The 14,516-nt window shown below is 39.5% G+C and overlaps 1 protein-coding gene across 8 annotated transcripts in view; it reads left to right on the forward strand.

The window, feature by feature from the left end:
- BBS4 (Bardet-Biedl syndrome 4) overlaps positions 1-14,516 on the forward strand; it is a 46,315-nt gene that overhangs the window by 11,176 nt on the left and 20,623 nt on the right. For 4 of the 8 annotated variants that reach the window (XM_032244736.1, XM_032244741.1, XM_032244738.1 and 1 more), the window contains 4 exons: positions 7,673-7,752; positions 8,943-9,006; positions 11,967-12,078; positions 13,774-13,846. In XM_032244736.1, the coding sequence (XP_032100627.1) occupies positions 7,673-7,752; positions 8,943-9,006; positions 11,967-12,078; positions 13,774-13,846 (329 nt within the window). The remainder of the gene's footprint in view (positions 1-7,672; positions 7,753-8,942; positions 9,007-11,966; positions 12,079-13,773; positions 13,847-14,516) is intronic. The other 4 variants (XM_032244742.1, XM_032244743.1, XM_032244740.1 and 1 more) reach the window with 3 other exon arrangements.

Genomic DNA, 14,516 nt, shown 5'->3' on the forward strand with positions numbered 1-14,516 from the left:
TAAAAAAAAAAAAAAAAAAAAAAAAAAAAGAAAAGCTTTAAAATTATTATTATTTTTGAGACAGAGTCTTTGTGCCAGACTGGAGTGTAGTGGTGCAATCTCAGCTCACTGCAGCCATCCCCCTCCCTGGTTCAAGAGATTCTCCTGCCTCAGCCTCCTGAGTAGCTGGGACTACAGGCATGCGCCGCCACGCCCAGCTAACTTTTTTTTTGTATTTTTAGTAGAGATGGGGTTTCACCATGTTGGCCAAGATGGTCTCGATCTTTTGACCTCGTGATCTGCCCCGCTCAGCCTGCCAAAGTGCTGAGATTATAGGTGTGAGCCACCACTCCCAGACACTTTACAATCATCATTAATTTTGTGTTGCCCAGTTATGTCTAATTGACAGCCCAAACATTTACATTTTAATATTAGAAAATCCTTTATCATTGGGCAGAAACTTGGTGTAGTTTAATGGGTAACCTTGGAGACCTGGGTTATAGTCCTGCCTCTTCCACTAACTACTTGTTGAATGCGGACAGTTTACTTAACCTTTAGGGTCTTTTTTTTTTTTTTTTTTTTTTTTTTTTTAAAGACAGGGTTTCACCATGTTGGTCAGGCTGGTCTTGAACTCCTGACCTCAGGTGATCCGCCCACCTTGGCCTCCAAAGTGCTTGGATTACAGGCGTGAGCCACCACGCCTGGCCAACCTTTAAGGGTCTTAATTTCCTCTTTTGTAACGGGAATATTCTCTGAATTGCATAACTCACTGGCCTTATGGGAATATTCAGTGGAATAATAAGGGAGAAAACACTTTGAGATACACACACACACACACACACACACACACACACACCCTTTTAACAAGGATATAATGTAATTATTAAATTTTGATTTGGGGCCGGGCGCGGTGGCTCAAGCCTGTAATCCCAGTACTTAGGGAGGCCGAGGCGGGTGGATCACGAGGTCAAGAGATCGAAACTATCCTGGTCAACATGGTGAAACCCCGTCTCTACTAAAAATACAAAAAATTAGCTGGGCATGGTGGCGCGTGCCTGTAATCCCAGCTACTCAGGAGGCTGAGGCAGGAGAATTGCCTGAACCCAGGAGGCGGAGGTTGCGGTGAGCCGAGATCGCGCCATTGCACTCCAGCCTGGGTAACAAGAGTGAAACTCCGTCTCAAAAAAAAAAAAAAAAAAAAAAAAATTGATTTGAGGAAATAAAATTTTAAATTTAAGATATAAAGTAAAACTATTATTAGTTGATCTCTTTTACGACTTTTTTCTTCCTCATGACATTTTAAGCTAATGAGCAGCAAACAAACTGGATAGCAGCAATATAATTAAAAAATAAAGCCAATTTCCAGCATGTATCCTTGAGTCAGTACTGATTCAGCCCAGTCTCTTCCTCCTCTTCCATCATCATTTATGTCCCTGAACAGAGTGGATGTTCCTCTTGACCCTGGGCCTGTTTGCCCTCAGATCCATTCCTGGCCTTCTTTTCTCTTCTTGGTCAGTGAGGAGCTGACCCTTGCAGGCTCCTTTTCTTCCCAGACTTCTGTGTCAGCAGTTTCTGACTGGATTAGCAAGTGGAGGAACTGGCAGGAGATTAGAAGGCAAGAGGAAGGAGAAGCCAGGGCTTCTGTCCTCGACCTTCAAGCCTAAGAGCAGTAGTGGCTTTTTGCTCATGCAGACTTCTGATTTGTCTCACCATTCCCTCTTGGGCCTCTCATTTCTTCCATTGCCTGTGCTCTAAGTTAAAGTCCTTGTGTTTCAAATCCTCAAGTGGTTTTTTGTTAGGCTCTGACTGAGATAGGGCTCAAAATGATAGTAATGAAAATGTCTTATACTTATATTCAAGATTTGTTATATCTTTTGATGTCCTTCATATCCTACTGAGGTAGAAAAGTGTTATAATTCCTATTTGGCATGAGGAAATTAATGTTTATTGAATGACCGTTTTCAGATTCTTTGTATTTTCTGGTGAAAATTATAGAGGGGATCAACGGAGGCCCAGAGAAGTTAAATAACTTGCCCCAGGTCCCATAGAAGACTGGTATTGAATCAAGATTGAAATTCTCCATGTGAAAACTTTTATGTGCTACATGTCTTCTAGTCCTTGAAAAAATCCTTTACTTGATGAGTATTTTTTTTTAAGAAGGCTTTACTTGCAATATATTTAGAAAAGCCTCAGTCATTTAGTAAACTTTTCAACTAAAAATCTGAATTATAATAGTTTTCTGCTTAGCTCTTAATATAGCTAGCATACTATCCCTAGCATTAATCAAAGTGTAATGTAGAGGTTTGATTTTGAGCCTAAGCAGAGTTTGAAATTCTTCTAAGAGAATTTAGCCCCTAGGGCAAACTACAGGGGAGAATTCTTGAGCTGTCATGTTGATTCACTTCTGGAATTGTTTAAAATATGTTAGGTGCATCTTTAAAGGGGGAAAAGAAGGGGAAGCGATGTCACAAAAGAGTAGAATGAGGCAAGAGAAGTGGCAAGGGAGTGTTGTTGCTAGGTTGCCAGCCTTACACCCCCACTGTCTTGGTGATGGTGGAGGGGTAGTATGGGAGCTGGGATATGAAAGAGGTCTTTTTTACAACTCACGAAAAGCCATTACCTTGTCTTCATCTATCAGCTGGCTACCTGACCTCTGTGGTAACATAGGCTCCTGAAATATAGCATTGGAGATGATCACTCTGCTTTGTTGCAAAATAGGGGAGACTGCTCTGCATTTACATGCCTATGTTTTTTGGAGGATCTTTCAACTAGTGATTTTCATAATACTTGGGAAAGCATATAAGAACCAGTATCCCCATTTTTAGGGGGAGTTGGAGTGAGCAATGATTTGGAATGCCAGAAATTCAACTTATACATTTATAGGTAAAATTCTAATTGTAAATTCAGATTCATAGACTTTAGGGATTTCTGAGGTATCAGAATTCCTTCATCTTTGAGAATAAGTAGATGATAATGATAACAAAAATAACAGCAACAGGGCCCGGCACCGTGGCCCACACCTGTAATCCCGGCAGTTTGGGAGACTGAGGCAGTTGGATCACTTGAGCTCAGGAGTTCAAGACCAGCCTGGCCAACATGACAAAACCCACTTTCTATTAAAAATACAAAAATTAGCTGAGCATGGTGGCATGTGCCTGTATTCCCAGCTACTCAGTAGGCTGAGACATAATCACTTGAACCTGGAAGGTGGAGACTGCAGTAGGTCGGGCTCCAGTCTTCATGACAGAACCGGATTCCATCTCAAAAAAAAAAAAAAAAAAAAAAAAAATGACCCAGCAACGATAATAGGTAACATTTCTTTAAGGCTTACTATGTACCAGGCACTATTTGAACCTCTTTGTTTGGCAGGTAATTCAATCCTCACAACTCTATGAGGATGAATATTTTACTTCCCGACCCTTCTATTTAAAAGTAAAACCCCCCACCCTGTACTCTGTTTCTCCTTCCTGCTTTATTTTTCTCCATAGAAAAATATCACTGATAAGTATAACATATTTTATAATCTATCTTGTGTAGTAGCAGCCCCTGCCCTCAATTATAAGCTCCGTGAAATCAGGGAGTCTGTTTTGATCACTGCTGTATTCCCAGTGCCTAGAACATGCTAGGCACCCAGCGAATATTGGTTGAATGAATGAGTGAGTCTTAGTTTTACAGATGCGGAAACTATAAATTTCCCACGTCACACATTTGGTAATCTGACAATTATGTACACTGAAATGTGCTCTCAAATCTTTGATGGAACTAAAATTCTTTTAGCTTTTGGACAACTACGTCTCCAGGAATGTGAAATGACCTTTAGTAGTTGGATTTGGTGGATTTTCCCTCTTCTAATCCCTAGAGTTCCATTTAATGAGTGTTTGGGCCCTTGAGCTACCTTACAAATTGAACGTTTTTTTCTCCAGTCTTCACTCAGGAAACACAAAATGTGGCTCGTCTTTTTTTTTTTTTTTTTTTTGAGACAGTGTCTCACTCTGTTGTCTGGGTTGGAGTGCAGTGGCACAATCATGATTCATTGCAACCTCTGCCTCCTAGGCTCAAGTGATCCTCCCAACTTAGCCTCCCAAGTCGCTGGAACTATAGGCATGTGCCACTACTCCCAGCTAATTTTTTTGTATTTTTTTGTAGAGATGGGGTTTCATCACATTGTCCAGGCTGGCCTCAAACTCCTGGACTCACCTGGGTCTCCCAAAGTGCTGGGGTTACAGGCGTGAGCCACCATGGCTAGCCATGACTTGCCTTTTATTGTGAGATTTTAATAACAGCCAAGACTTGAAAATTAACATTTTATAAATTTTCTTTTAGACTCCTAGTGATACTATACTAAGTATCTAAGGTTTGTAATACTTAATGATAGTATAAACTCAAAAGAGTTCAGTGCCTCATTCTCTTTTACTCTTCCCTTTAGTAGATAGGTGACAGAGGGGTGGGTCATGCAGTCGAGACTTGGTCGAAGATTACTGAGTAAGCCCTCCTGTCCCAGAACTATTTATTTTTTTGAGGCAGAGTCTCACTCTGTCACCCAGGTCGGAGTGCAGTGGCGTGATCTTGGCTCACTGCAGCTCTGCCTCCTGGGCTCAAGTGATTCTCCTGCCTCAGCCTCCCAAGTTGCTGAGATTACAGACGTGTGCCACCATGCCCAGCTAATTTTTTGTATTTTTAGTAGAAACGGGGTTTCACTGTGTTAGCCAGCATGGTCTCGATCTCCCAACCTCGTAATATGCCTGCCTCAGCCTCCCAAAGTGTTGGGATTACAGACGTGAACCACTGTGGCTGGCCCCCAGAAATATTTATTATGGTACAGTTCTTTATGTACTTCACACACACACACACACACACACACACACACACACACACACACACACATCTTTAAGCTTGGTGATTAGCGTGGCTTTTTCTAAGGAAATTTAATTCTGGAAGTAGTTAGGCAGAATGTGAATAACCAAGAGATCTGCTTTTTGGTGAGGCACAGGGGAAGAGAAGAAAGGAAACGAAAGTCTTAGAAGAATCTCAAATAGGCCCTGATGACCAGAAGGGTGATTCTACTAAGAGAATATGCATACTCAGAAGATGAAGAGTCAGTTGCTTAAAATTTTACTTTTTCTTGTTCCTGGTGTGTAAAATCATATTCATACTTCCTGTTATAATTTGTTCTTAAAAATTTCATTGATACTTCATATTCTTGGATAGTAGTGAGCAACATTACTTCTTTTGTTGCTTTTCTTTTTTGAGACAGAGTTTCCCTCTTGTTACCCAGGCTGGAGTGCAATGGCGCGATCTCGGCTCACCGCAACCTCCGCCTCCTGGGTTCAGGCAATTCTCCTGCCTCAGCCTCCTGAGTAGCTGGGATTATAGGCACGCGTCACCATGCCCAGCTAATTTTTTGTATTTTTAGTAGAGACCATGTTGACCAGGATGGTCTCGATCTCTTGACCTGGTGATCCACCCGCCTCGGCCTCCCAAAGTGCTGGGATTACAGGCGTGAGCCACTGCGCCCGGCAACATTACTTCTTTTTTATTTAAAAAAATTAAAAAAATTTTTTTTTGAGATGAGGGTCCTGCTATATTGCCCAGGATGCTATCAAATTTCTGGACTCAACTGATCCTCCTGTCTCAGCCTCCCAAAGTGTTGGGATTACAGTTGTGAGCCAAGGTGTCTGGTCATACCTTTTAATTTTTGTGTTCAGGCAACATTAACTGAATCACAGTAAGCATTTTTTTTTTCCCCGTGAATAGAGGGTTTTTTTTTTTTTTTTTTTTTTTTTTTTCTCAGAGTCTTGCTCTTTCGCCCAGGCTGGAGTGTAATGGCGTGATCTTGGCTCACTGCAACCCCCACCTCCTGGGTTCAAGTGATTCTCCTGCCTCAGCCTCCCAAGTAGCTGGGATTATAGACGCCTACCACCATACCCAGCTAATTTTTGTATTTTGTAGTAGAGATGGGGTTTCACCATGTTGGTCAGGCTGATCTCCAACTCCTGACCTCATGTGATCCAGCCGCCTTGACCTCTCAAAATGCTGGGATTACAGATATGAGCCACCACACCTGGCCGTTTTTTGGTTTTCTTTAGGTTGTTTCTCCTTAGATTGTGGAACATCAAGAAATAGGTTACAGTCATTTTCCTCTCTTCCCCTTGCTCTTCCCTTTCTTTTCCTTTTTTTCTTTTCTTTTTTATTTTTTTATGAGATGGAGTTTCGCTCTTGTTACCCAGGCTGGAGTGCAATGGCACGGTCTCAGCTCACCGCAACCTCCGCCTCCTGGGTTCAGGCAATTTTCCTGCCTCAGCCTCCTGAGTAGCTGGGATTACAGGCACGCACCACCGTGCCCAGCTAATTTTTTGTATTTTTAGTAGAGATGGGGTTTACCATGTTGACCAGGATGGTCTCGATCTCTTGACCTGGTGATCCACCTGCCTCGGCCTCCCAAAGTGCTGGGATTACAGGCGTGAGCCACCACGCCCGGCCCTCCTTTTTTTTTCTTTTTCTTGGAGACAGAGCCTTACTCTGGCCCAGGCTCGAGTACAGTGTCATGATTTCAGCTCACTGCAGCCTCCACCACCCTGGTTCAAGTGATTCTCATGCCTCAGCTCCTGAGTCGCTGGGACCACAGGCATGTGCCACCACACCCAGCTAATTTTTGTATTTTTGGTAGAGATGGGGTTTCACTGTGTTGCCCAGGCTGGCCTCAAAGAAATAAGATGATTGGCCTCAAACTCCTGGACTCAAGTGATCTGCCCACCTCGCTCTCCCAAAGTGCTGGAATTGCAGGGATGAGCCACTGTATGTGGGCTCTTTTCTATTTTTAAAAATCAAGGACTGTCACCAACATATTAAAGTTCACAAAAGTAATATAAACATGCATGTCCTCACTGGCTAGGCTTAATAAGTAAAAAACATTTAGTCATGTTTACTTTAAAGCTTTTTATTTTTTTGAGAAATAAGCATTAAAGAGTTGAAGTCTCCTTTCTATCTTTTCATAATTCTGTTCTTCCCTCTTCCTTCCTTGAGATCTTCACCATTCTGGGGTTAATTTGGGTCTTTCTACTCCTTGTTACCACAGAAAAGTAACTTCTTAATGAATTTTTACTGTATTTTAAACTTCTGATTTTAGTGGGCAGGTAACTCATTTTTTGGTTTCTCTATCATTAGCCATTTTCAATGACTCAACTAGATTTTTTTCATTGTTGACTTCTCATTTCTGGACAACAGCATAGTGTTCTCATTTGCGCTATTTCTAAAGATTGTGTTTATTTAAAATATTTTTGGTATTCTGATCATCAGATGTGATATTAACTATCTTACATATATTTCCTTAGTGACTTTCCTTCAGTCTTCTTTAGAAAGTCTTTCTATTCACCTTTTATAATCAGGGAGGGAGGGATTGAAAAGACAAAGGAGGATTTTATGTTTTTCAGGCCAAGTCATCATTTGATGAGAAACTGACATTACAAGCTTCAAAAACTCAAGATATATATTGAACGTGTAGTAGTAGGACAAATATCTCTTTGTTTGATAATCTGTACATTTTTGATACACTATAATATATTCTTATAGTAAATAGCATGAAAATTTTCATGTGATATTGCAGTATGTTTATGGTTAGTTTAGACATGAGGACAGTGCTAAAGGAGAAAATCTAATAACTGTGTTGTTTGTTTTGTCAAAATATGCTACTTAGCTCCAGAGTTTCCTATTTTGGAGAAGCAGAACTGGTTGATTCATCTTCATTATATCCGGAAAGATTATGAAGCATGCAAGGTAAGAGATTGCCATGATAATGAAAATGAGAGGCAGGATGCTGGGTAGGCAGCTAACAGTTGCCTGCTGCACAGAGTGTAGCAGTTTATATCTCAATGATGAAGTATGAATTCCTTTTTCCCCATACCTCGTCTACTGCTTATCTTTTGCTGTTTTAGTGATGCTTAACATACAACTTCAAAATTTCAGTGGCCCCCAACAAACAGATATTAATTGCTCATGGGCTTTCAGATCAACTGTGAGTTGGCTGGGTGTGACTGCAGGCTGTGGATCAGTTTCAGGTGTGTTCCGTATGTCGTCTTAGGTCAAGACCAAACAACTCTCTGCCTCCAGTGGAGGCAGATATTCAACTCAGCATATTGTCTTAACTTTTTAATCTTTGGATAGATGAAAAATGGTATTTTGTTGAGTTTTATTTTTAATTTTTCCTCTTATTTCAAGGTTGATCATCATTTGTATATTTAAAAGCCATTTGTATTTCCCTTTTTCTATATCTTTGGTTACATATCATATATGTTACAAACTTGCAGGCAGACAGCGGTAGTACTAACACGCAGAAGGTATCCTTGGTGTCATCTTTTTTGGCATCCAGAGCTTTGTGACCTAAGGTTTTTAATTTATACCTGTGGCATTTATACCTATGGTAGTTCACAGAACTGATTCATGCTGGTATGACAAAGATTCATGATAGTTTTTTTTTGACACCACTGACCTGAAGGCAGATACCAGTATGAATCTTGAAAGGTTCTTTCTTTTTCTTCTGTGATATTACTTGGAAATCTTTTCATACTTTTCTTAGCTTGTCTAGTTAGATTTTAGACAGGGGTTGGCAAACTTTTTCTGTAATGGGCCAACAATATTGTAGGCTTTGTAGGCCACATACAGTCTCTACCTCATATTTGTCATCATCTTATTTTTTATAACTCTTTAGAAATACAAAAACCACTCTTAGCTTGAGAGCTGTACAAAAATAAAAAGTGCCTGTAGGCCCCATAGTTTGCAAATCCCTGTTCTAGGATAAGTAATCATAACAAGGGAGTTGAAATTTTAAGAAACTGGATGAACTAGGACTTTACTAGGCATTATTAATACTCTAGATTTTTTACATATTATTGTCCACATCTACTTTTTCTTAAATACACCTGAATAATCTTAACCACTGCTCAGAAGCCTTTTTCTTCCTCTTTCAGGCTGTTATCAAAGACCAGCTTCAGGAGACTCAGGGATTGTGTGAATATGCTATCTATGTCCAAGGTAAGACACTTCTTGTCTTCTTGCTAGAGAAATATACTTTTCCTAGATTCTTGAAAAAGAGCAGGCAATTTTAGAAATAAATTCGAGTACAGCTACATACCACTTAACACTGGAGATACATTCTAAGAAATGTGTTGTTAGGCAATTTTGTCATTGTGTGAACATCATAGAGTGTACTTACACAAATGTAGATGGATGATATTATACTATACACATAGGCTGTATGATATAGTCTGTTGCTTCTAGGCTACAAACCTATATGAGCATGTGTTGTACTGAATACTGTAGGCAGTTGTAAAACAGTGGTAAATGTATCTAAACATAGAAAAGGTACTGTTAAAAATATGGTATGAAAGATAAAAAATAGTACACCAGTATAGAGTGCTTACCATGGATGGAGCTTACAGGACTGGAAGTTGCTCTGGGTGAGTTAGTGAAGGCGTAGGACATTATTGTGTACTACTGTAGACTTTATAAACATTGTACGCTTAGACTATACTAAATTTATTTAAAAATAATTTTTTTGCAATGGTAAATTTTTACTTTATAAAATTGCTTAATGTAACTTTTACTTTATAAACTTTAAAACTTTTTTTTGTAGTAATACTTAAAACACACATAAGCATTGTACAATATGTACAAAAATAGTTTCTTTATGTCCTTATTCTATATGCTTTTTTCTTCTTCTTCTTAGAGTTTTTTTTTTTTTTTTTGGTAGAAACAGAATCTCACTATGTTGCCCATGCTGGTCTTGAACTGCTGGGCTCAAGCAGTCCTCCTGCCTCAGCCTCTCAAAGTGCTGGGATTACAGGCATGAGCCACACGTCCGGCCCTTTATGCTATTCTTAAAAGTTTTTATTTTATTTTTTTACTTTTAAACTTTTTTGTTAAAAACTAAGACACACACACTACTGCAATGGTAGTATTAACATGAGAATGTATCCTTGGTGTTGTCTTTTTTGGTATTCAGAGCTTTGTGACCCATCTAAGGTCTTTGTGGCACACACATACACATGTGCTCGTGCCTAGGCCTACACAGAGTCTAGATTATAAATATCACTGTCTTCCACCTCCTTATAGAAGGTCTTCAGTGGCAATGACATGCACGGAGCTGTCATCTCCTATAATGATACCTTCTGGAATACCTCCTGAAGGATCTGCCTGAGGCTGTTGTACTTTTTTTTCTTAATAAATGGAAGGAGTACACTCTAAAGATTAAAACGTATAGTATAGTAAATACATAAACCAGCAATATAGTCATTTATTATCATTATCAAGTATTATGTTCTATATATACATAATTGTATACGCTATACTTTTATGTGACTGGCAGCACAGGTTTGTTTACACCAGCATCACTACAGATAGGTGAGTAATGCATTACACTGTTTTGATTGCTATGATGTCAGTAGGCAATAGGAATTTTTCCTCTTCATTATAATCTTAAGGGATCATTGTCATTTGTGCAGCTGTCGACCAAAATGTCATTACAGGCGGATGAGTGTAAATGTTCCAGAAAGGTTTTATTCATTATTATCTTTTTATGAAATCTGAATATATATATAATTATTGTGTTGGATTTGACTCTAGAAATGACTAGTACTGTTAGAAAACTTGCTCTTAAGGCCAGGTGTGGTGGCTCATGCCTGTAATCCCAGGACTTTGGGAGGCCGGGGTGGGTGGATCACAAGGTCAGAAGTTCGAGACCAGCCTGACCAACATGGTGAAACCCCCGTCTCTACTAAATATACAAAAATTAGCCAGGTATGGTGGTACATGCCTGTAATCCCAGCTACTCGGGAGGCTGAGGCAGGAGAATCGCTTGAACCTGGGAGATGGAGATTGCAGTGAGCTGAGATTGTGCCATTGCACACCAGCCTGAGCAACAAGAGCGAAACTCCATCTCAAAAAAAAAAAAAAAAAAAAAAAAACTTGCTGTCTTTACTCACCCATTTCTTAGTTTCTGGCTAGTGTTTTTTGGAATGGATGCTTAGGATTCCTGCCTAATACAGTGATTTCAGGGCCAGAAGATGCTTTTGCAGGGATTCCTTCTAGTCAAGCTAAAAGAGATGATGAAGAGCTTGAGGATTGTTGTAAGGTGCATCAGGATGAGGGGAAGAAGCCTAGAAGAAATAAACAAGATAAAGCAGAGCATACATTCAGCTCATCAAAAACTAAAGATAAAGGACCACTGATTTAAATTTTACTCTTCAGTGCCATAAATAGCATTCTTAATTTTCCCAGGAACTTTCTTTTTGACTCTTGGGTATAAATGAATGGTTTTGTTTACCATTCATTGCATTTGTAGTCTTCACATTAACATATAATTTTCTGATATGATTGGTAAGATTGACAAATTGAGGACATCATGGCAAAAATGCTCTTATTCTCAGTGTTACAAGTAACAGATTTTCAGTGCCTGATAAATTCTTCTGAAAACATAGGCCTAGGAAAAACCACTGGTTCTTATTGGCTGTTATACTAACAACTGAAGTCTGAAATGTTACTGTATTCTTTGCCAGAATCTCTGTATTGAACTTGAGGTATTGATTCCATTTGCCCCATTTGGGGGTTCACTCTGAAAATGATCAGGTGGAAGTCAGTTATGATAAATGAAGCATCTGATGGGGAAGTCCCAAAATGTTCTTAATGTGAAGAGTTTGTGTGATAATTTGCAAAGGAACTGATTATCTATGTGATGGATCCTGGGAGTAGAGAGAGAAGTAGGTAGGTTTGAGCTACCTTACTAAAGCAGAATTTAGCTGGTCAACAGTTTTGGTTGTTGGGTTGGCCTGTCCGAAGTCATATCTGATTGTATTAAGGATACAGCTGTCGAAAGGATTTACTTGATGTTGTTTCCCAGTTTCCTCTTCTCTAATTTTTCTGATCCCAGCTTTCCCAGAACATGGTTTTACTTCTTTTTATTTTTTTTATTTTTTTTATTTTCTGTTTCTTGGCAGCATTGATATTTCGCCTGGAAGGAAATATCCAAGAATCCCTAGAACTCTTCCAGACATGTGCCGTTCTTAGCCCTCAGAGTGCTGATAATCTCAAGCAGGTGGCAAGATCTTTGTGAGTATTGGTAGGCTGGAGGCCCTAGGGCACTCAAAGAGAACAGTGTAAAATATAGGTATAGCCTGCTGCTGGCAGCCACATCAGCCTGATACACAAGTGGGGAATGGTTTAATAGGTATAATGGGATTCACTCTGAAGAGCTTGGATTAATTTTGAAATTTGAGAAAATGAGATAACTAGTGTTGAGGAATTAAGTATTTCAACACTGCATTCTAGTTTGATGGGAGACCTGATATTGTTTATCATGTAAATAGAGACACCTTGTGGCCTAAGTCTTTAAACTTATTGGCATCCATGGAATTTGTCTCATCTGCACTTCCAACACTTAACATAACATTTGTCATACCGTAGGATTTTGTTTTGTTTTGTTTTGTTTGTCTTTTTCCTTGAGATGGAGTTTTGCTCTTGTTGCCCAGTCAGAGTGCAATGGCACAATCTCGGCTCATCATTACCTCTGCCTCTCGAGTTCAAGTGATTCTCCTGCCTCAACCTCCTGAGTAGCTGGGATTACAGGCATGTGCCACCACACCTGGCTAATTTTGTATTTTTAGTAGAGATGGGGTTTCTGCATGTTGGTCAGGCTGGTCTTGAACTCTCAACCTCAGGTGATCCGCCACCTCAGCCTTCCAAAATGCTGGAATTACAGGCGTGAGCCACCACGCCTGGCCGTCACACAATAGGTTTTTAGTAAGGACAGAGAATTCCTGACTTCTGATGGTTCAACTTATATAATTTTTCAACTTTACGATGATGTGAAATTGATATATGTATTCAGTAGAAATTGTACTTCAGGTATCCATACAGCCATTCTCTTTTTCATTTTCAGTGCAATATTCAGTAAATTACATGAGATACTCAACATTTTATTATAAAATTGGCATTGTGTTAGATGATTTTGATCAACTGTCAGCAAATGTAGTTAAGAAAGTGGAGATAGGAACTCTGTGGAACAGAATAGGTGTTCTGAGCATGTTTAAGATAGAGTAGCCTAACCCTGTGGTGTCTGGTAGATTAGATGTATTACATGCATTTTTGAATTACAGTATTTTCAACTTACAATGAGTTTACTGGGATATAACCTCATCATAAGTTAAGGAGCATCTGTATTTGTTGAGTGAATGTCCTGTAGATTCCTAGATGGGAAGAATCGCCAGAGTCTTTATAAACTACTAGGTAGTCCCTTTTCAGTCCTTTGTTCCATGGAGTTCACATCTCCACTTCTTTGTTAGCTACATTGCCATTCATACCTGCGTTGTTTTTGCAGAGCTTGGTTTTCCCCATTTCATTCTAAACTCATGATCCAATATCAAGGAAAGAGACTTGGTCTTGGAAGGAAAGGACATGTCCCTAATGGGTGATGATAAATGATGGTAGTTACTGTTTAACATGGTACATCGTTTGGCTTATTTCCTTTTTGGCCTGCATTTATAGTACGTTGTAGAAAAAAAAAGACTTTCACTAAAATTGGTGTAGAATGAGACCAAGACTTGGAACAGTTGCCACTGCAGTCCCTACTAAGAAAGCTTCTGCTGTTAGTGTACAGCAGCTTCACTGGCCAAACTAGCAAAACCAGCTCATGGAGAAGGCTTCTAGAATTCTCTGCTGGATGACATATGAGTAAAATGTGGGACTAGTGGGGTTAGTCTTCTAAGAATTTTGAGGTAATAATTATGGAAAATATATCTTTTACAGATTTCTTTTGGGAAAACATAAAGCTGCCATTGAAGTCTATAATGAAGCAGCTAAACTCAACCAGAAAGATTGGGCAAGTAGAGAACTTTCAGTTCTTTCTTATTAGTAAACATGCTGATGGTTCCATTTATCATGTGGCTGTCTTATTTCTGAATTCTTACATTTCAAAAATGCCTTGATTTTATTCTCATACTTGATTCATTATTTGTCTAAGTACAGGATAAAAAACCATGTTTCCTTGGTGGGGTGCGGTGGCTTATACCTGTAATCCCAGCACTTTGGGAGGCAAAGGCAGGCAGATCACGATGTCAGGAGTTCAAGATCAGACTGGTCAACATGGTGAAACCCTGTCTCTACTAAAAAATACAAAACTTAGCTGGGCATGGTGGCTCATGGCTGTAATCTCAGCTACTTGGGAGGCTGAGGTAGGAGAATTGCTTGAATGGGGACCTGGTAGGCGGAGGTTGCAGTGAGCTGAGATCGTACCACTGTACTCCAGGCTGGACTACAGAACGAGACTCCATATCAAGAAAAGAAAAAAAAAAAAAAAACATGTTTTCTCATAACTTGGCAGGCATTGCTGCATGATTTTCTAACAGTTTGCTGGCAAGCAGCCTCTTAACAGTCTGGTTCTTGTTGATGACCCCTAGAAGCTTCGGGTATTTCTTTCTTTTCTTTTCTTTTCTTTTCTTTTCTTTTCTTTTCTTTTCTTTTCTTTTCTTTTCTTTTCTTTTCTTTTCTTT

Source organism: Sapajus apella, unplaced genomic scaffold (genome assembly GCF_009761245.1).
Source record: "Sapajus apella isolate SASKATOON/1434 unplaced genomic scaffold, GSC_monkey_1.0 scaffold55, whole genome shotgun sequence".
NCBI classification, from domain to species: Eukaryota; Metazoa; Chordata; class Mammalia; order Primates; family Cebidae; genus Sapajus; species Sapajus apella.